Source organism: Microcaecilia unicolor, chromosome 6 (genome assembly GCF_901765095.1).
Source record: "Microcaecilia unicolor chromosome 6, aMicUni1.1, whole genome shotgun sequence".
Lineage (NCBI taxonomy): Eukaryota > Metazoa > Chordata > Amphibia > Gymnophiona > Siphonopidae > Microcaecilia > Microcaecilia unicolor.
In genome coordinates, this window is record NC_044036.1 from 33319801 (window position 1) to 33341278 (window position 21478).

The window sequence follows — 21478 nt, forward strand, 5'->3', positions numbered from 1 at the left end:
TTCAAAGTCATGATTCTTATGCTCTAAACATCTCTAATCCTTGGCCCTATTTATGAGAAAAACAAACTGGGCAGAAATGGATCTTGACTTGCCCAGGAACAGAAAAGATAAACAATGACAAATTAGGATCCTAGGAGGTCAACGCTGATTTCCTTACTCACGTGAATTTGTAGAAGGAGAGGTGGAGGTCATAGGAGTCAAATTCAGCTGGGAGATATCGAAGTCATCGCAATCATCGACTTCCTGTGCCAGCCCAACTTTGTCAAAATAACTTGAGAAGGCATCTGAGGTACAAGAAAGGGAAGGCTGGTCTGGTATTCTGGATGGCACTGGTGGAGGATTAGCCATCTGAAAATCTTTAAACATTTCATTTCCCATTTTCAGTCCTGGTCCCTGTGGACTTAATCGTATGGAATCACTTGTTGGTTGAACAGTAGCTACAGGAGTTGTGGTACCTTGAAACATGGCTGCTTGAAAAGGTATAACAGTTTGTGTTGGCATGAAGGCAGCAGGTGGAAACTGACCAGCCACAGGTGGCCATGATTGCTGGGAAGTAGGAAAAAGACCAGGCTGGCCCCATGCTATCTGTTGGCCTCCCTGCATCACCTGAGCCATTGGAGATTGTCCACCTAAGACCATTTGTTGCTGAACTAGCGATTGTTGTCCCCAAAAAGAAGACTGGATGGCTCCCATTGCAACATAACCTTATAAAACATGAAAGAACAAATGTCAGTACTTTAAATCTGGACAAGAAGAGAAAGATCCCACTCTGAGGGAAAATATAGCAATGTTTGTGTTGATATTCATAAGCTCTTATCAGGGAAGCAGCACCTGCTACCTGGTAAGTGCTGCTAACTGGGGCCAGCCAGCAATTTTCAGTAGCATTTATTTGGATTATCTGCAGCTGAAAATCACTACAAACCACCAAAAGGCGATATGAATATCTAAAACGTCAACCTCAGATCCACCTACATGTGATACAAAAGTGATGATCACAACTATTTAGATAATTTTATAAAACCATCAACCTCTGCTGAGTACCCGTCTATACAAATAATGTATCATCTATAAATCTCCTCCACAATTAAACTTGAGAAAAGTGTTCAGCGGAAGACACAAACACGCATGCATTGGCACTTTTTGGCAGTTGGATTGTTGAGCGGAGCCATGTTGCAAACAGCTCTTTCTATTTTCTTATTGAGAAATTACATACTTAAGGTATGTGTTATGGGGGGGGGGGGGGGGGGTTGTAATTTGGTCCACAACACAATAAAATGTTCACTTTTGGAGATTATGTTAGAATGTTTAAGATACATGCATGTTACATTGCTTTTTAGAATCTCCTGATGACGCTTTTTAGTGAAACATAGTATCTATCCATGTAGAGGTTCAGGACATAGCAAGTATATAAGCTCATTAAGAGAGATTTCGGATGAGAAAGTACAAGGGATAAAATCATTAGGATAACTGCATGATGGATTTTGAGCATTTAGACATGTACTTTGGACATCACAGATTGGATTATTATGTGAATGAGTAGCTCCAACTGATGAACCCTACCCTCCTTGACTGTATCTTCAAAGACTCAAGAGCACGTGAAAGGCATTTGGGACTTTCATAAGTATCACTGATAAATTAAGTATATGTTTATTGGGATCAGTGAATAATATGTAACAAATGTAATAGAAACTGCAAGGTGTTATTATATCATTTCTATCGAATGATAATGCCTCTCGTTCTATGGATAAATCTCTCTTGTCTGTCCCCTTCTCCTCTACTGCTAATTCCAGACTCCATTCCTTTTATCTCGCTGCACCTCAGGCCTGGAATAGACTTCCCGAGCTTGTATGCCTAGCCCCGTCTTTGGCCGTTTTCAAATCCAGGCTAAAAGCCCACCTCTTTAATGCTGCTTTTAACTCCTAACCACTACTCACTTGCCCTGTACCCTTTTATCCCCACCTATTTAATTCCCATGAGTTGTTCTGTCTGTTTGTCTGCCCTATTTAGATTGTGAGCTCTCTGAGCAGGGACTGTCTTTTCTGTACAGCGCTGCGTATGCCTTGTAGCGCTATAGAAGTGATAAGTAGTAGTAGTAGTAGTAGTCATTTGAACAGCAGATGTGGTTATTGAAAAACTTTAAGGGCCCTTTTACTAAGGCATGCCAAAGAATGGCCCATGCTAGTGTAGGTGCATGTTTTGGGTGCGCGTAGATCCATTTTTCAACTCGCCTGTAAAAAATGCCTTTTTTTATAATTTTTGACAAAAATGGACGTGCGGCAAAATAAAAATTGGCACACATCCATTTTGGGTCGGAGATCTTACCGCCAGCCATTGACTTAGTGGTATGATCTCTCACATTAACCATGCAGTAATCATCTATGTGTGTCAAGTTGGAATTACCGCCTGATTTTCACCGTGCACCAGAAAATATATTTTATTTTGTATATATGCATATGTTTTCTGGCAAATGTAGCGAATGCGCTTAAAAAATAAAATTACCACACGGGCCATGCAGGAGCCAGGCGGTATCTCCAAATTGACACGCATTGGGTGCGAGTAGGCGCCTATGTGGCTTAGTAAAAGGACCCCTTATTGTGCTCATCAGTGGATGGGATGATAAGGTATTTATAAATATACTAGTAAAAAAGGCCCGTTTCTGACACAAATGAAATGGGAGCTAGCAAGGTTTTCCTCATTTAGCAGTTGCCTGTGAGGTGCGATGCCCCCCCTCCCGGCACCATCCCACCCACGGCGATGCATCCGGCCGCAGCCTTCCGACCCACCGTGCCCATCGCACCCACCTTCGCGTTGGTTTGGCGGCAGGGGACCCGGAACCCCGCCACCACAAGTCCTGTGTGCTGACTACGGCGTCATAGTCGGCGTTGGTAGCTGTGCATGGCGGAGTTCTGTGCGTCTGACGTCATGCACGTGCAGGACGTCAGACGCACAGAAGCCCTGCCTCCACAGGCTAGGAACGCCGAAGATGACGCCGTAGTGAGCAGACAGGGCTTGTGCTGGCGGGGTTTCGGGTCCCCCGCCGGCAAAGCAATGCGAAGGTGGGTGTCTCAGGAGGGGGTTGTTGCGGGGGGGGGGGGTGCTGGAGGTCCTTGTGTTCAGCTGCAGCTTTAGGGGGGGGTCAACCGTTTGTTTAGTTGATTTTTTTTCCTGCCCTCGACGTCATGACATTTGACGCGAGGGTGGGGCATGGGTCTGTGGGGTGGCTTCACCACCATGAATCCACGAACCGTTCTAGGAGACTGACTGACTTCAGTGACGTCAGTGTCCTCAGAATGTTGAGGTTGCTTTTTATTATAGTAGATTTTTTGAAAATAAAGTGTTTTTTTTAAACATTTGATACAGAAACAGTGAAGTCTTTATATTGATGTAGGATCACAGATGGAGACTTTATATAAATTTGAGTCCTATTATATTATTTTGGTAACAGTAAATAAACAACAGACAAGTTTTACAAACCCATAAACAAAATATTAAATATAGACCATTGATGGCCAGATGCAATCTAAGATACTCCATCAATGGATAGAAACCTCTCAAAAGAGGAGAGTTTTCAGTCTTTTGCAAAATACCAAATAATTAGGCTGACCCTTGATTGCCATTGGCAGTGAATTCCATCACTTAGCACCCTGGTATCTAAAGTCAGTAGAGTGAACTGACTTTTAACGGACTCTCTTGCAATCTGGAAGATGAAGTCTAAGGTATATTGCGTAGCGGAATAGTTATTAAGGGCTGCATATAATCCGGTGATATGACATATAATATTTGGAACACAAAAGCACATAATTTAAAAATAATCTTGGCTTGAATGTGCAACCAGTGGCGTAGCTACGTGGGGCCACGGGGGCCTGGGCCCCTGGTTTTGCTGGCAGGGGTCCCCAACCCCCGCCAGCTGAAGCCTTATCCAGCAGCAGTGCCCCTGGAGGCTTCAACGCGGGGGTTGGGGACCTCTGCCAGCCAAATTATTTGCGCAGCAGTAGGGTGGGGAGCGGCAGGGGGAGGTGGTGGCGGTAGGGCAGTAGACAAAAATGTGCCCCCTCACCTCGGGCTCTTGCCCCCCCCCCCCCCCCCCATCATGAGGTCTGGATACGCCCTTGTGTACAACCAGTGCAGCTTGCATAATAATGGAATGGCTCTATCAAAACACGAAACCTTGAGGACAAACCTAGCTGCAAGTATTTTGGGCTATTATTATAGGTTACATATGAAAAGCAGAGAAAGGGTCCAGTAGGTGAGGGAGGCGATGAGTAGGGTGATTGCAGAGCAGCTGAATGGTGTTATGTCCTAGCAAGTGATTAGCCATGAGAAATACCAGGTACCTGACAAATAACAGTTAGATCCACATGACTACAGGTCTTTCTGAACAAAAGCCCACAGTTTGTAAGAAAACACAAAAGCAAAACACTTAAATAAAATCTTATCAGGCTTTGTGCTGCCGGCACCTTGACCATCAAGAGCCTTCCAAAAGCTGAAAGGACTGCTTTTAAATATTAGGCTTCAAAGAACTGCACAGCAGTATGGAAGCATTTACACCTGCAGGGCTTTTGGTGTATCATTTCGGTAGCCCTGTTGAGAACTAAGGGGCTGTTTTACAAAAGCGCATACGGGACTACGCGTGTCCAGCGTGTGCCAAATCGGCATTACTGCCCAGCTACCATGTGCCCCGGGCAGTAATTCAGAATTTGGTGCATGCCAAAAAACACACAGTATAAAATATTTTCTATTTTCTACCGCATGGTGCTTACCCAGCGGTAAACAGCAGTAGACCTGCGCTGCATGCCTACCACCCGGTTAGCGCGTGAGACCTTACCGCTAACTCAGTGGGCGGCAGTAAGGTCTCAGGCTGCAAATGGACACACACTGGTTTTTACTTTGCTGCGCGTCCATTTTCTGGCCCCTTAAAAAAGGTCCTTTTTCCAAGACGCGGCAAAAACTGGCCCGGCGTGCGCCCAAAAGACATGCTTGCACTGCCACAGGCTACTTTTTTGCCATGGCTCAGTAAAAGGGTCCCTAAGAGAGTTGAATGAAAAGTAATGCATCCATTTCATAATTCATCAATAGAGGGCAGCACTGATGCGCTACTCATGTTCACTTGTTCTTTGAAATCTCATCTTTCACCTCAACTGGTGAGGAGTGTCTGTGCGAAGAGGCTGTTTTGCTATTGCTTGTGAAATGGAAGCATGACATGAGTACTCATCAGTGCGATTTAAGCAACGTGCTGCGAAAGAATTTCTAACTACTGAAGGAGTCTCGCCAATTGAAATTCACTGCTGCATGCAGACTGTTTATGAAGTCTGTTCAACTAGACTATAGAGGTGGAAAGGACAATCAGCAACTAGCTGAAGAGACAAGATGTGCAGTTCTTTCTTGACGACTTTTAAAAACGTATCCATCGTTGGCAGAAAAGTGTGGCAAATGGTGGCAACTATGTGGCAAAATAAATACATGCAATTAAAGAATGTTGTTTTCATTTTTATTCGTTACAATATCTTCGTTTAAACAAAAGTTATGGAAGTGGAGGTATTACTTTTCATTCAACCCTCATACATCTCTATGCATGCAATGGAGTAAAAACAGAACTGGGTCAACCCATCCATCTTGGCATGAAGCTCTCTGCTATTCAAGCAGATATCAGATGAAACACAAGTGGTCGAATTTTTAAAAATGATAGATCAAGTCTTACCACTAGGTGTCAGTCTTTCTCTGCCATGTTTAAAACAATCTAAAATTCATATTATAGAGTCTAGGATTAAATTATGAGGTATACAAGCAGCTTCCTAAACTTAGCTAAATTATGCATTTAGATTATATTACATATTGCAGTTCACATATATTTCATGCATACTTCATATTTTATTCAGCATAAACTTATTTCGATAAACAGACAACATCTTATCAATATAGCCAATTGGTGTGCTTATCTGTCTGCCTTCAATAATAAATTGGCATTAAATAGAGATATCATTAGAAAATGGCAATCAAAATTAAAACTAATAATGTTCCACAGCAAATCCCAATTTTAAGGGGCCCTTTTACAAAGGTGCGTAATGGGAGAACTTAGATATTTATTTTTATTTATTTGTTGCATTTGTACCCCACATTTTCCCACCTATTTGCAGGCTCAATGTGGCTTACATAGTACTGTCAAAGGCGTTTGCCCAGTCGGTGGTTAACAAATACAAAGTTGTATAGTGATCGTATGAGGTATAAGTGGAGGGACGGAATGGATGAAGATTGCATGTTGTCCTGTTCGATCATAGTCATGCTGTGTTGGTAGGTGAAGAGGGTTATCCTCTCATATCGATGAAATTTGATTGTGGGAAGTTGCAAAATTTGGAGTAAATGGCATTTTCACATCAGTCAGATTTACTGTCTTTCAGTGAAATTTTATCAGCCCAATATTCATCAGGATGAGCAGGGTACAATTTGAAACATCTAACATATTGCTGCATTTGAATATTGTCTCCATGCATTGAGATGCTGTGATCATTCTAAAATGTTACTCTCATTAAATATGGGGTCAATGTTCAAAGTGATTTAGAGTCCTTTTTACTAAGTTGCGTAAGCATCTACGCGTGACCGATGCACGCCAAAATGGAGTTGCCACACGGCTACCACGTGGCTCTTGCGGTAATTTCATTTTTGCCGCTCGCCCGATATGCATGGTCAAAAAAATAATTTTTAATTGCCTGCTGCACGTATCGGACACATGCCAAGTGTCCGCGTGAGACTTTACTGTGAGATCAATGGCTGGTGGTAAGATCTCAGACCCGCAATGGACACACGGCAATTTTCATTTTGCCACATGTCCATTTTCAGCAAAAATATTTAAAAAAGGCCTTTTTAGAGGTGCACTGAAAAATGATTCTACGCACTCCCAAAACCTGCGCCTACACTACAGCAGGCCATTTTTCAGAGCACCTTAGTAAAAGGACCCCTTAAGCAGGCAGGAGACACTCCTACCCACTACCAGTGGCATAGCCACAGGTGGGCCTGGGCGGGCCAGGGCCCATCCACTTAGGGTTCAGGCCCACCCAACAGCAGCACATCCCAAGCTCCGCCAGCTGAAGACCTCCCCCTGATGGTGCTGAAAACACTGCTTTCCACTTCAGCAGTCTAAGCTGCTGATACTGGCCTCATTCCATTGGGGGGGGGGGGGGAGAACACTTGGTGCCCACCCACTTCTTGACTAGACCCACCCAAAATCTACTGTCTGGCTACGCCCCTGCCCACTACAATTGTGCTCAACTGGCCACCTGCTGATAATCAGTGGCACCGAACCAGGCAGTGCCACTGAATCAACTCTAACTAGCCAACCCGAAACCAGACAAGAAAGGGGCGCTTAAAAACATTGCCAAAGATGGTCTACAGGTTCCTGATCGCTCCGATTGTGATGTTGAGAATGTTAGCGAATGGATATGCAATGACACTAATGATCCAGGATATCAAATCACAACAGATGATGACGTCATGTACAGAATCAGTACAGGAAAAGGAACACAAAGAATCAGAAACTGATGATGATCACCAGGTTAATGTTGATGTTGGACTGACACATGCAGAAGCCTTAATATGTTTAAATACAGCAATGGCTTGGCTGGAAAAGCAGGAAGAAAGCAGTGCGATCCAGCTCCTTTGTCTGAAAAGACTACGTAATCTTGCAGCACAGAAATGAAAATCGACTTTGAAGCAATTAAGAATAACTTCTTTTAAAATAGAAATACAGTAGTGTATGTAGTCTGGTATTTTTTTCACACTTAATGTTGAAAATAAAAACAATTGTTCAACATACAGTGCTCTGACTCTGTGCTTTTTTTTTTTTTTTAAAGAGTAGGTATGTCCAATCATCCGGATTTATGATTATCCAGACCACCCCCCTGCCGAGGATAGTCCGGAAAATCAGAGTCATACTGCAATGCGCAGTGTCACTGAAGTTGGGTTTCAATTGTTTTGCAATCCTCAGATTCTGATAAACAGTCTGTATGGCCTTCATAATCTGGGGTTGGAATGTTCCCTTGCAATCCACCAACACTCTAAGACTGTTGATAGAATTTGGTGGAAATAACTCTTTCAATCAGTTAACTAACTGCATATAGGGTGCATATTAACAAACCCTTCTACCTCTAACCCAACTTGAGTGAATCTTATCTTCCCTATCCCACTATAATATCTTTTGTACTTATCCCCTACCGGACTTGGTGAATGCCTATACGGTATTATGTAAGCCACATTGAGCCTGCAAATATGTAGGAAAATGTGGGATACAAATGTAACAAATAAATAAATAAATATTATCCCCAAACGGAAGGAATAACATTGGCTGCTTTTATGTGGCATTGTGGTCCAACTTATTTAAGAGTCTGTACAGCCATTTTGCACTAAGGGGGTCCTTTTACAAAGCAGCGGTAACCCCAACGTGGGTTTACTGACCGCTAAAAGGGACGTACCACCAGGCTACCACAGCAGCCTGGCGGTAGTCCCCACCCCCAGCGTTCGTCATATCTGGCACTACAAAAATATTTTTAGTTTTGTAGCGCCAGTGTGTACCCGGCGGTAATCGGGCAGTGACACATGCTGCCTAGTTACTGAAGGGTTAGCACGGGAGCCCTTACCGCCAACTCAACGAGTGGCGGTAAGTGCTCCCCTCCGACATGGCCGCGCGGCAAGTGCTTCACTTGCCGAATAGCCATTTCCTGAACCCCCCCCCCCCAAATACCTGGCCTTTACTTGCTGTGGTAAAAGGGAGCCTCAGCGCACATCAAACGCAGACTGACACCAGCGCAGGCTTGGTAAGAGGAGCCCTAAATGTCAGTTGCATTCCGTGAGCCTCAGTTTGTTCAGTGTTTCTGCTCCTAAAGTGAATGTGTTAAAAAAAAGACATGGCAAAGGGACCTTTGCAGTTGTGGGCCCTGTATTGTGGAATTCTCAGCATTTGTTTTTTTGGACAGAAGACAAAACCTTTTTATTTATTTTGCCCTGTGCCTAGTTTTGCATTTGTTTGTTTAGGGGTTCTTTACCAAACCATGTTAGGAAATGGGCTTGTGCTTTTTAATGTGGGACTTTCCCCTGTACTAAGCCTATTTCTAACACTGTAGTATTTTAGGCATTTTTCCATTTAATTACCCTGGAAAAATTCAGGCAGGCGAAAGCTCTTATCACCTTCTCTTTAGGAGGCGCTAAGTACTCCTGCGTTAACGCCACGTTAGCCAGTTAGGGCTAGATTCTGTATATCATGCCTAAAACGTTGGTGCCAAAAAAAATTACACCTAGGTGTATTCTTTAAGCGCAGTTTATAGAATACGCCTAAATCTAGGCGCAGTTTATAGAATATGCCCATTTTCTGCAACTAGATTTAGTCACAGTCATTTATGCCAATGGAAACTTAGTGTAAATGCCGACGCCTAAATTATGCGTGGATCAGACATATTTTATGACACTGCGATAAATTCAAGGAACGCCCATGACCTCCTTGGCCACACCCCCTTTTCAGATCTACATCTTAGAATTTTGGCGCATTGTGTTATAGAATACACTTAGATATCTGTGCACATAAATTCTAATTAATGCCAATTAGTTATCGATAATTGCTTGTTAACTGCAATTATCGGTGCTGATTGGATTGTTAAGCTAAGAATATGATCGGATTCACACAGGCAACTCTTTAATTAATTTATGATATGGAATTGTCTTAATGATTATTTCTTGTTTTCATTATGACCCACCCAGTGCAATTTTTCTAGCAAAAAAAGGTGCCAGTACTCAAATGCCAGGCCACCCTTCAGGGGTGGGGTGATCACTGAAGGACTCACCCCACAATAGCCAGGCCCCCTGCAACCAGTCACCGAATCTATGACAAGGCAGAATTGGGGTGTTGAGCCTGAGCTCTTTCATTAAAACTTGTGGTCCATGGGTCCATGGGAAAAGGTGCCGGTACTCAGTACCCCTTCAAAAAAAAGCCCTGGATCCACCTATGGTAAATTTGTTTAGGACTGGCAGAATACAAGTAACACACAAAAAAATAGCCATTCCTAGAGATTTCTAGGAAAGTCTGACTTTTTCAGACATCTCAAATGAAAATGACATTTTAAAATCTATCATGAGCAAAACGTTGAAAAAGATCGCTCTTGTGTTTCATTTCATTCAGTTCATCTGAATTAGTTGAGAAAGGCCAAATGAAGGCCTATTTTTCAGTCCTGGACACTCCGGTTTCTAAAGATAATGAGTGAAGGTGTCTTACCTGAGGGTACAGCAGCAGGGCTGAAAGACAAAGAACCAAACAAATCTGTACTGGGAGGATGTTGTAGGGATGAACATGGGACAAAGGCCTCACCTGGGGTTGCAGGAGTCTGTAGACAGAGACAGGAAGAAGAGTAAATACAGGAGCAAGGACAGGCTAGAACAGCAAAGGCCACTTTGAGAATGGTTCCTTTTATAGGCCATCAAATAAAACATTTTATTGGATTGAGAATTTTTTTTATTTGTTGGTTGCTTTTTGGTTTGTGTAGGTATTTATTTATTTATTTGTTGCATTTGTATCCCACATTTTCCCACCTCTTTGCAGGCTCAATGTGGCTTACAATACATCATGAATAGTGGAAATGAGAAGAGAATAGACAATTGGTATTACAGAAGGATTTTGGGTTACATGATAATGATAAAGCATAATAGTGAAATAACAAGAAAACATTTTAAGATAATTCTGGGTTCATGTGGGGGATTTCACATGTGATGATCTTAGTGATATGTCTTGTTGAAGGAATGAGTCTTCAGTAGTTTGCGGAAGCTGGTTAGCTCGTAGGTTGTTTTTAGGTTGCGCGGCAGCGCGTTCCAGAATTGCGTGCTCATATAGGAAAAGGTTGATGCGTGCATTAGTTTATATTTTAGACCTTTAAAGTTGGGGAAATGAAGATTAAGGAATGTGCAAGATGATTTTTTAGCATTCCTGGGTGCTAAGTCTATCAGGTCTGACATGTAGGTTGGGGCATCACCATGGATAATTTTGTGAACTAGGGTGCACACCTTGAACGCGATGCGTTCTTTGAGTGGGAGCCAGTATAGTTTCTCTTGTAGGGGTTTAGCACTTTCATATTTTGATTTCCCGAATATGAGTCTAGCTGCAGTGTTCTGGGCTGTCTGGAGTTTTTTGAGTATTGAGGTCTTCCCCAGGTCTTAGATTAGGAAGCCAGGGTTGTGCAAAATGCTGCTTTACAGGGAAAGAGCTACTGTACCTGAATATAACTTGTACTGACCTACTGCGAAAGGTGATGTCTAACTCCCCAAATTCCTGAACCCCAAATCCCTTATAAAGGCAAAAAGAATGATCCCAAGGAAAAGTAGATGCACACCTTTACACCTGCTCTGAAGCTGCTGTAATTGTGTGTGTTGATGTGACGAAAGGAATAGACACATATGCATATATTCAGTGGTGGGCCTACCATTAGGACACCTGAAGCGGGGGCCTCAGAAGGCACTTTTCTGAGGTGGCATCATACCCTGCCCATAAGGCAGCATAACCTCCTGCCCTTCCTTCCCCAATCCCCTTCCTCAAACTTACCTTTTCTCGTTTTTTCGAAATGCGGCGATGGCAGTGACAGCAATGATTCCCATAAGCTGCCCTGCTGCCAGTCCCAACCCCTTCTCTCTTCTGCAGCCCTCCTCTCTGACATAACTTCCTGTTTCCTCAAATGCGGGCCGCAGTAGAGCGAAGGAGCCGGGACTGGTGGCAGGGCAGTCCGTGGGAATCGCTGCCGCCGCCTCCGCCTTTTAAAAAAACAAGAAAAGAAAAGGTAAATATGGGGAAGGGGTTGGGATGGAAGGGGGAGGAGATGTCAGATCATGGCAGGGGGTGGCAGAGGAGGAGCCGGGGTGGCATCTCATTCCTCACCTTAGGCGGTGGATTGTCTTGAGCTGCTCCTGCATATATTTTATAAAACATGTGCCTAAGGGCCCCCACTCCACACCCAGCAATGTCTACACTTTTACTCTATATAGTGTGGGCACTATCACGGGAGTTATTTTACATAGAAAAATGAAGGCAGCTGTAGACTACGTGACCCTCCCAGCAGTTGCATGCTATGGATTTTGAGAGCACAATTTTTAGAATTTTTAGAATATGTCTTCAAGTCTAGGCTTAAAGCCCACCTCTTTGCTACTGCTTTCGACTCCTAACCATGACTCTCTTACTCAACACCCTCACTTATCACCCCTACCACTGCAATTTCCCCACCCCTAGCTGTTTGTTCGTCTGTCCAATTTAGATTGTAAGCTCTGTTGAGCAGGGACTGTCTTTTCATGTTAATTTGTACAGCGCTGCGTAAGTCTAGTAGCGCTATAGAAATGTTTAATAGTAGTAGTAGTAGTAGTAGAATCCTGACTAAGGGCAGTTAGGCAATTAACTGCTAATTAGTGCCAGTGAACACCACTTAAAGCTAATAACTGGTTGTTAATGCCAATTAGCAGCTACTTATTAAATTAAGGTATGCATGTGACAGTATTCTATAATTTGTGCCCACAACTTTGTAAAATTATGTGTGCAGGTTTATAGAATCAGGGTGTATGAGGGTAATTTTATAAATGCAACAATATATGTGGGACACACTTTTAGTTGCGGTAAACCACTAAATCATACAGTAACATTTCAGATTTATCTTGGTATATAATTGATAGGGTTGACAGAACAGCACAGAGAGGGTTCAAAGCACAGAACACAATCTGAAACACAAGAGCCTTCAAAAATGGGACGAGATCTTTTATTCCACATCATAGATCAGTCTTTTACATCAATCACATAATCTTGTACATCAATGACCTGACATGGGCCGTGTTTCGGCGCACAGCACCTGCGTCAGGGATCATTGGACATCAACCTGACAATATGAACATGCCCAGCATCTCACCTGAAGGCAAAAAATAAGTACCATACTTTGTAAGCTGCACTGAACCTGCTATCGAGCGGGAAAGAGCGGGGTATAAATGCCACAGATAAAAAAACACTGGGTATTGATAGCGAAAGGATAGTGTGATGACTCCCCCCTCTCCTCCCTTCAGATTCATTCCCTGCTTGGTTGCATTTCTTGCCCACTCCCTGTGATGGCTCTGATGTCTATCACTGCTTTCCATGGCCAACTGAACAGGAAGAATTGACCTTCCACTTGAAGTACAAAGTCCTGAGGTATATATATATTTGTGAGTAAAAATATCTGTGCAAGTGATGGCACATTCATGTGCACTTTTGCATTCCTGGTTTTCATAAATAATTTCTCATTAACATATAGAAATTGCATTTTTACCTGATAGTATCAAATTCTGATTATGCAGCAACAGTGCCGTGTAATGGCATAACTGAAAAGCTTGGAGTTACAGGTGGGTATAGATGGCGACTTACTCTTGTGTACATACCCAGGTAGTTTAGTAAATTGGTTCCACATGCATTAAGGCAAGACACAAGAATACAACCTCAGGATCAGCAAACAACACCAAAAGCAGCAAAAGTGGTCCAAGGGAGGAGGGACGACCAATATTGTGGCATAAACGTTTATTGAAGAAGGATCTGACTGGGCCACGTTTCGGCAACAGCCTTCATCAAGGGTCATCGGATTCTTCAAAGGCAGCAGAACTTATGTACACAGTTGTAAGCAATCTCCCGCAAAAGTGGCGGTGCTCATACCATAACACTCCCTCACAACACTTCTGCTCTCTTTTGAAGAATCCGATGACCATTGTTGCCGAAACTTGGCCAAGTCTGATCCTTCTTCAATAAAATTTTATGTCACACTATTGGTTGTCACTCCTCCCTTGGACCACCTTTGCTGCTTTTGGTGTTGTATCCATGTGCATGAACAATGCAATGGTATGTGCAAACAAGCAAAGCGTGAATGAAATTGGCACCTCATTAATAACCCTGAAATGTATTTAGTTAACACTGTTTCACTATCTCATTTTATCCAGGGATGACAGAGAAAAATGAGAAACCAAGTAAAAGAGCAAATGTAATTAACTACTGGTTTAAGGATTTTTCATTAAGATTTGCTTCTCTGCTGCTGCTTAAAAGATCTACATACAAACATTAAAAACATTACACATCAAAGACTGATTCCATGTTGAATTAAAAGCAGCAATTATAAAACAGACAGAATGGAAAAAAAAAACCTTTTTCTAGTAGACCAATGAACAGAATAATTTTTGCACTTACGGGAGGAGAGGTGACATCTGGAGGAGTTGACATATCTCCAAAAAGCTCTAGTTGGGTAACAGCCTGGGAAAAACAGCAGCAAAAAAGTCAAAAAGAGAGAAAGAAAATGAAAAAGCAACATACTACATGACTTCAGCTCCCTCTCTTAGGAAAAAGATATACTATTAACGTCAATAAACTGTTAAAAGCTGATGACCTAGTGATCAGGCCTCCCTTAGTCTTGATAGAGGTGTGGGCTGTGGGATATGTAAAGAGGGGTCCCCACAGGGGTTGCTAATTTGGAGATGGAATTTGGGGATCTTAGGTAGCTCTGGAGGTGATAGAAACATAGAAGCATAAAAAAATGAAGGCAGATAAAGACCATATGGCCTATCCAGTCTGCTCATCCATGCCATCTACTATCCTTTCCTCTCCCTTAGAGATCCTCCTATATACTTGGTCACAAGCTTTCTTGAATTTAGATACTGTTTTTGTCTCCACCACCTCCACCAGGAGGCTGTACCATGAATTCAGCACCCTTTCAGTGAAGAAGTGTTTTCTCAGGTTACTTCTGAGTCTATCCTGTTTCATCTTCATCCTACTCGCCTCCTGTGCATCTGTGCCATGTAGGTATTTATACATGATGTGGGAGATTGAGTGTGTAGATACTTAAATGTGATGTGGGAGATTGAGTGCCACGCTTTTGCTTTGAGAAAAATGGTCTTAGGCTGGGGAAAACCAGAAGAACACGGTCTCTCTCCAGTGTTAAATGTTAGCATCCTGGCACTGAAGTCAACACCAACAGAGGGTGATATCTCCATGGGAGAAGCGAAAGCGAACACAAAGAAACAGTGGATACCAAAAAAAGTCCTCTCACAGAAGGTGTTTCCTAAACAAGGTCTTTATTCTTGCTTAGGAAACACCTTCTGTGAGAGGACTTTTTTTGGTATCCACAGCATCTTGGCACTAACATTATCACTCACTTTGACCAGATGATTAAGCGAGTAGAGTCAAAATATCCAATGATCTTATTATCTTCACATTTTGCAATGGAGATGCATGTGATAGACTAGAAGATGATTGAGACCATTTCCCTTCATTATTCTAAATCCCTAAAACTAAATTCTTATGCTATCATAATCAAGTCAATTGCCTTAAATGAATAGTTAAGCTCTGGAACTCTTTGCCAGAGGATGCAGTAATAGCAGTTAGTGTATCTGGGTTTTAAAAAGGTTTGGATAAGTTCCTGAAGGAAAAGTCCAACGTCTGCTATTGAGACAGACATGGGAAAGCAACTGCTTGCCCTGGGATTGGTAACATAGAGTGTTGCCATGTTTTGGCTTTCTGCCAGGTACTTGTGACCTGGCTTGGTCCCTGTTGGAAACAGGATACTGGGCTAGATGGACCATTGGTCTGGGCCAGTATGGCTACTCTTATGTTCTTAGCAGCCCGAGGAGTGGCCTAGTGGTTAGGGTGGTGGACTTTGGTCCTGAGGAACTGAGTTCGATTCCCGGCACAGGTAGCTCCTTATGACTCTGGGCAAGTCACTTAACCTTCCATGGCCTGCCCTATTGAGCCTGCCATGAGTGGGAAAGCGCGGGGTACAAATGTAATAAATTATACTTTGCTTATCTACCATTAGACTTTGTACAGTACAATACACAACAAAATCATCTGCAAGAAGCAGTTCAATCCTTCTTTGAAATAACATGGCAAGGGGTACTCCAGGAGAGTAACTGTCCTAGACAGTGCTTTTTTTTGTAGAAAAAAAGGTGTCGGTACTCATTATGGGCGGGGTCACCACATGCTCCGCCCCTATTATATCAACATAAAAAAACAGACAATGATATAATGGAGACTACAACCAGTGAAAGGATTGGCCCAAAAGATGTTCTACAATAAATTATTTAAAAAAGTTTTTCTATACGTATAAGTTGTTAATATATGAGAATCATGAGAAGTTCTCAGAGTATAAACTCACCCAAGCGAGGCTACACCAAAGTGACTGACGTCTCTGAGGGTGGACAAGTTTCTCAATCATGGAACCTCTCTTTATTTTTTATTTTATATCAAATGCACCCATGTGCTGTAAATAATTCCCAATTAACAAAAATAATAAACGTGAATACTCTCTTAATCACTAAATTCATATCAACCCCATAATTCTATATACAGCACTCAAAACTGCATGCATAAATTCGGGCAAACACCCAAATTGTACATGAAATTTAATTTTAATTTCTTAACGAGCCAATTACCACTGATAATTGGGTACTAACAATTATTGGTGCTCACTGGCAATAATTGAAATTTATGCGGGAATCTTTATAGTTGCTATTCTATAACGATGGGAATGTAACTATTTCTGTGCAGATCTGAAAAGGGGTGTGGCTATGGGAGGGACATGGGCGAGTTGGGCTGTTTCTACGATTTGCGCACAGTGTTATAGAATTTGGGGGATCTGTGCCTAATTTAGGTGTAGGGATTTACACCAGAGTTCAGTTGGTGTAAATCCTCCTGCCCAAAATTGAGTGCGGAACCTAGTACTATAAATGGCACCTAACTTGGAGCCCCATTTATAGAATAGGTATTAGCATGCATTTTTTGGGTGCTCAAATTTGGACATCATTTACAGAATTGAGTCCCAACTGTATCATATGCAGTAGATTCCTGCCCTTGAATGCTCATGCCTCAATAATGTGGTTTAACTTTGAGGTACCTTCATCTTGTCTATCATTTTTACAGCTATTAATCCAGTCATCTCTCTTAAAATTAGACATCTTTTCAGCTCAGTGGTGTTTTGAAAATTGATATATTAAGTGTTTAGAAAATGTATTAGACAAATTGGAAATTAAATCAATCATAAGCTGATTAGAATAACAGTCTGCACATATTCAACAGCCTGATAAACATTGTCGTCTCTTTCTGTATATCACCACCAAAACCCATGCCTTTCTTTCTGAGCACACTATCAAAATCCTTATCCACACTCTCATCAACTCCCACCTAGATTACTGCAACTTGCTTCTCACAGATCTCTCACTAAACTGTTCTCTCCCTTTCAATTTTTTCAAAGTTCTGCCGTACAACTTATCTTCTGTCAGTGTTGTTACACTCACGTGGAGGGACATAATCGAACGGGGACGACCATCTCTAAGGACGTCCCGGCGAAGGGGCGGGGAAACCCGCATTATCGAAACAAGATGGGTGTCCATCTTTCGTTTCGATAATACAGTCGGGGACGCCCAAATCTCAACATTTAGGTCGACCTTAGAGATGATCAACCTAAATGTTGAGATGGTCGACCTTAGAGATGGTCGTCCCCGGTTTTCGGCCATAATGGAAACCGAGGACGCCCATCTCAAAAACGACCAAATCCAAGCCCTTTGGTTGTGGGAGAAGCCAGAATTCGTAGTGCACTGGTCCCCCTGATATGTCAGGACACCAACCGGGCACTCTAGGAGGCACTGCAGTGGAATTCACAAATTGCTCCCAGGTGCATAGCTCCCTTACCTTGGATGCTGAGCCCCCAAACCCCCACCCCCCTAAAACCCATGCCCCACAACTGTACACCACTACCATAGCCCTAAGGGGTGAAGGGGGCACCTACCTGTGGGTACAGTGGGTTTCGGGTGGGTATTGGAGAGCTCACATTTACCACCACAAGTGTAACAGACAGGGGGGGATGGGCATGGGTTCACCTGGCTGAAGTGCACTGCACCCACTAAACTGCTCCAGGGACCTGCATACTGCTGTCATGGAGCTGAGTATGACATTTCAGGCTGGCATAGAGGCTGGAAAATTTTTTTTTTTAAGTTTTATTTTTAGGGTGGGAGGGGGTTGGTGACCACTGGGGGAGTAAGGGGAAATCATCCCCGATTCCCTCTGGCGGTCATCTGGTCAGTTCGGGCACTTTTTCAAGGCTTGGTCGCAAGAAAAAATGGACCAAGCCGGCAAAGTACTCGTCAGGGACGCCTTTCTTTTTTCCATTATTGGCCGAGGACGCCCATCTCCTAATCACGCCCCAGTCCCGCCTTCGCTACGGTGTCGACACGCCCCCATGAACTTTGGTCGTCCCTGCGCCGGGAAGCAGTTGAGGATGCCCAAAATCGGCTTTCGATTATGCCGATTTGGGCGACCCAGAGAGAAGGACGCCCATCTCCCAATTTGTGTCGGAAGATGGGCGCCCTTCTCTTTCGAAAATAAGCCTGATAGTCCCTCTCCTCAAGTCACTTTATTGGCTCCCTACCCATTTCCATATGCATTTCAAATTCCTCTTGGTGACTTACATGTGCCTTCATTCTGCAACTCCTTAGTATCTCGCTTATCTTACCTCTCCCTACACTCCTTTCTGGGAACTCAGTTCATCAGGTAAGTCACTCATTTCTGTATCCTTCTACTTCACCTTCCATATTGCTGCACTGTACACCTTGAAAAGACTTCCTTGGTTGGCATGCCATGCTCCATCTCTGGTCCTATTTAAATCTAGGCTAAACCTTTTAACACTTTAACCTCATATTCACCCATTCAATACCTATGTTGTTTTAATCACTCTCATCTTTGTCCTTTTTCTCTGCATTGAATTTCTCTGTAAGCTCTGTTAAACAGGGACAGTCTCTTATATGCTCGTGTACAGTGCTGCGTATGTCTCGTAGCAGTACAGAAATAATTAGTAGTGGTAGTAGTAGCATGTGAGTCTAGGTTTAGCATTGTGGTCACACCTCTCCTTAAGAAGCCTTCACTCGACCCTACTTGTCCCTCTAATTACCGACCCATCTCCCTCCTTCCTTTTCTCTCCAAATTACTTGAGTGTGCTGTTCACCGCCGCTGCCTTGAGTTTCTCTCCTCACATGCTATTCTTGACCCACTACAATCTGGTTTTCGCCCTCTCCACTCAACCGAAACTGCGCTTACTAAAGTCTCCAATGACCTATTACTGGCTAAATCCAGAGGTCAATATTCCATCCTCATTCTTCTTGATCTTTCCGCTGCTTTTGACACTGTCGATCACAGCATACTTCTCGATACCCTGTCCTCACTTGGATTCCAGGGCTCAGTCCTTTCCTGGTTCTCTTCCTACCTCTCCCTCCGCACCTTTAGTGTTCACTCTGGTGGATCCTCTTCTACTTCTATCCCTCTGCCTGTCGGCGTACCTCAGGGTTCTGTTCTTGGTCCCCTCCTCTTTTCTATCTACACTTCTTCCCTTGGTTCATTAATCTCATCCCATGGCTTTTCCTACCATCTCTATGCTGATGACTCCCAAATCTACCTTTCTACCCCTGATATCTCACCTTGCATCCAAACCAAAGTTTCAGCGTGCTTGTCTGACATTGCTGTCTGGATGTTTCAACGCCACCTGAAATTAAATATGACCAAAACCGAGCTTCTCATTTTCCCCCCCAAACCCACCTCCCCGCTCCCCCCGTTTTCTATTTCTGTTGATGGCTCTCTCATTCTCCCTGTCTCCTCAGCTTGAAACCTTGGGGTCATCTTTGACTCTTCTCTCTCCTTCTCTGCTCATATCCAGCAGATTGCCAAGACCTGTCGTTTCTTTCTTTACAACATCCGTAAAATCCGCCCCTTTCTTTCCGAGCACTCTACCAAAACCCTCATCCACACCCTTGTCACCTCTCGTTTAGACTACTGCAATCTGCTTCTTGCTGGCCTCCCACTTAGTCACCTCTCCCCTCTCCAGTCGGTTCAAAACTCTGCTGCCCGTCTCGTCTTCCGCCAGGGTCGCTTTACTCATACTACCCCTCTCCTCAAGACCCTTCACTGGCTCCCTATCCGTTTTCGCATCCGGTTCAAACTTCTTCTACTAAGCTATAAATGTACTCACTCTGCTGCTCCCCAGTATCTCTCCACACTCGTCCTTCCCTACACCCCTTCCCGTGCACTCCGCTCCATGGATAAATCCTTCTTATCTGTTCCCTTCTCCACTACTGCCAACTCCAGACTTCGCGCCTTCTGTCTCGCTGCACCCTACGCCTGGAATAAACTTCCTGAGCCCCTACGTCTTGCCCCATCCTTGGCCACCTTTAAATCTAGACTGAAAGCCCACCTCTTTAACATTGCTTTTGACTCGTAACCACTTGTAACCACTCGCCTCCACCTACCCTCCTCTCCTCCTTCCTGTACACATTAATTGATTTGATTTGCTTACTTTATTTTTTGTCTATTAGATTGTAAGCTCTTTGAGCAGGGACTGTCTTTCTTCTATGTTTGTGCAGTGCTGCGTACGCCTTGTAGCGCTATAGAAATGCTAAATAGTAGTAGTAGTAGCATTTGGCTGACACATAACTACAGAAAACTGGAAGGGTATCACAATGGACAGAATAACATGTCCTTTTTCGGGGCTCCCAAACCTGTCCCAGTGACCCTATTGCTAGTTAGGTTTTCAGAATACCTACAATGAATATGCATTAGGTCTCCAGGGTATGCTAATTTTATCTCATGCATACTTATTGAAGATATCATGAAGACTTGACTAGTTATGAAGTCACTAGGGCAGATTTGGGAAGCCGTAAGCTATTCTTCCTTTAAGTATTGTAGCTGACCAGTGCTGGACACAGGTACTAGGTAAGATGAACCTTAGGTCTGACTCAGTCTGGCAGTTCTAATACTCTTATTATTCATGTTCAGGTAAACCCTGCATTATATTACAAACTTAGCGTCTGTGAATTTCCACAGACAAAGTTCTTTCCTCAAATCCCTTGGAGACTAATTAGGCTTAAAACTCAGAGAAGTATGAGTTGCTCTACTGTCATTATATTTTAGATGTAGAACAATTTAGAACAAAATTCTAATCATTCTAGGAATAAGAACATATTAGATATCAATCCAGTTCATGTATTTCACAGAAAAATTTAGATAAAAGCATGATAAGAGTGTCAGCATTCGTTGTCTAGGTACGGTTCCGGGTCCTGTCCATAGAGGCAGTGGGTTCTCAATAATGCACAATCCACACGGGTTTGGATAGAAAGTATATTATATTTGCATATATAATTAGGCTCACAGCACTTAGTACAGATAAATATTGCAATGCTGTGTCTGGGTGTGTGTTTAGATGAGAATCAATGAGAGAAAAGTAAGGATAGGGGTATTCAGAGGAAAAGAGAGAGAGAGAGAGAGAGAGAGAGAGAGAGCTTCGGGGTAGGGCTGAAGGAGAAGAGGGGCCAGCGCCAGGGGCTCTGGTGGCTGGAGATGGGGGTGTGCAGAGAAAGAGAAAGGAAGACCAGAGCAGAGCCATGTGCTCTCTCTTATATATCCCTAACAGGAACAGAGAGGGATCAA

The 21478-nt window shown here is 43.2% G+C and overlaps 1 protein-coding gene across 1 annotated transcript in view; it reads right to left on the reverse strand.

Moving 5' to 3' along the window:
- The window catches only part of LOC115471808 (disabled homolog 1-like), a 119549-nt gene that overhangs the window by 26355 nt on the left and 71716 nt on the right, over positions 1–21478 (reverse strand). The window contains exons 8-10 of the mRNA XM_030205639.1: positions 14207–14269; positions 10253–10361; positions 162–704 (exon numbers count right to left, since the gene is read on the reverse strand). Of these exons, the coding sequence (XP_030061499.1) occupies positions 162–704; positions 10253–10361; positions 14207–14269 (715 nt within the window). The remainder of the gene's footprint in view (positions 1–161; positions 705–10252; positions 10362–14206; positions 14270–21478) is intronic.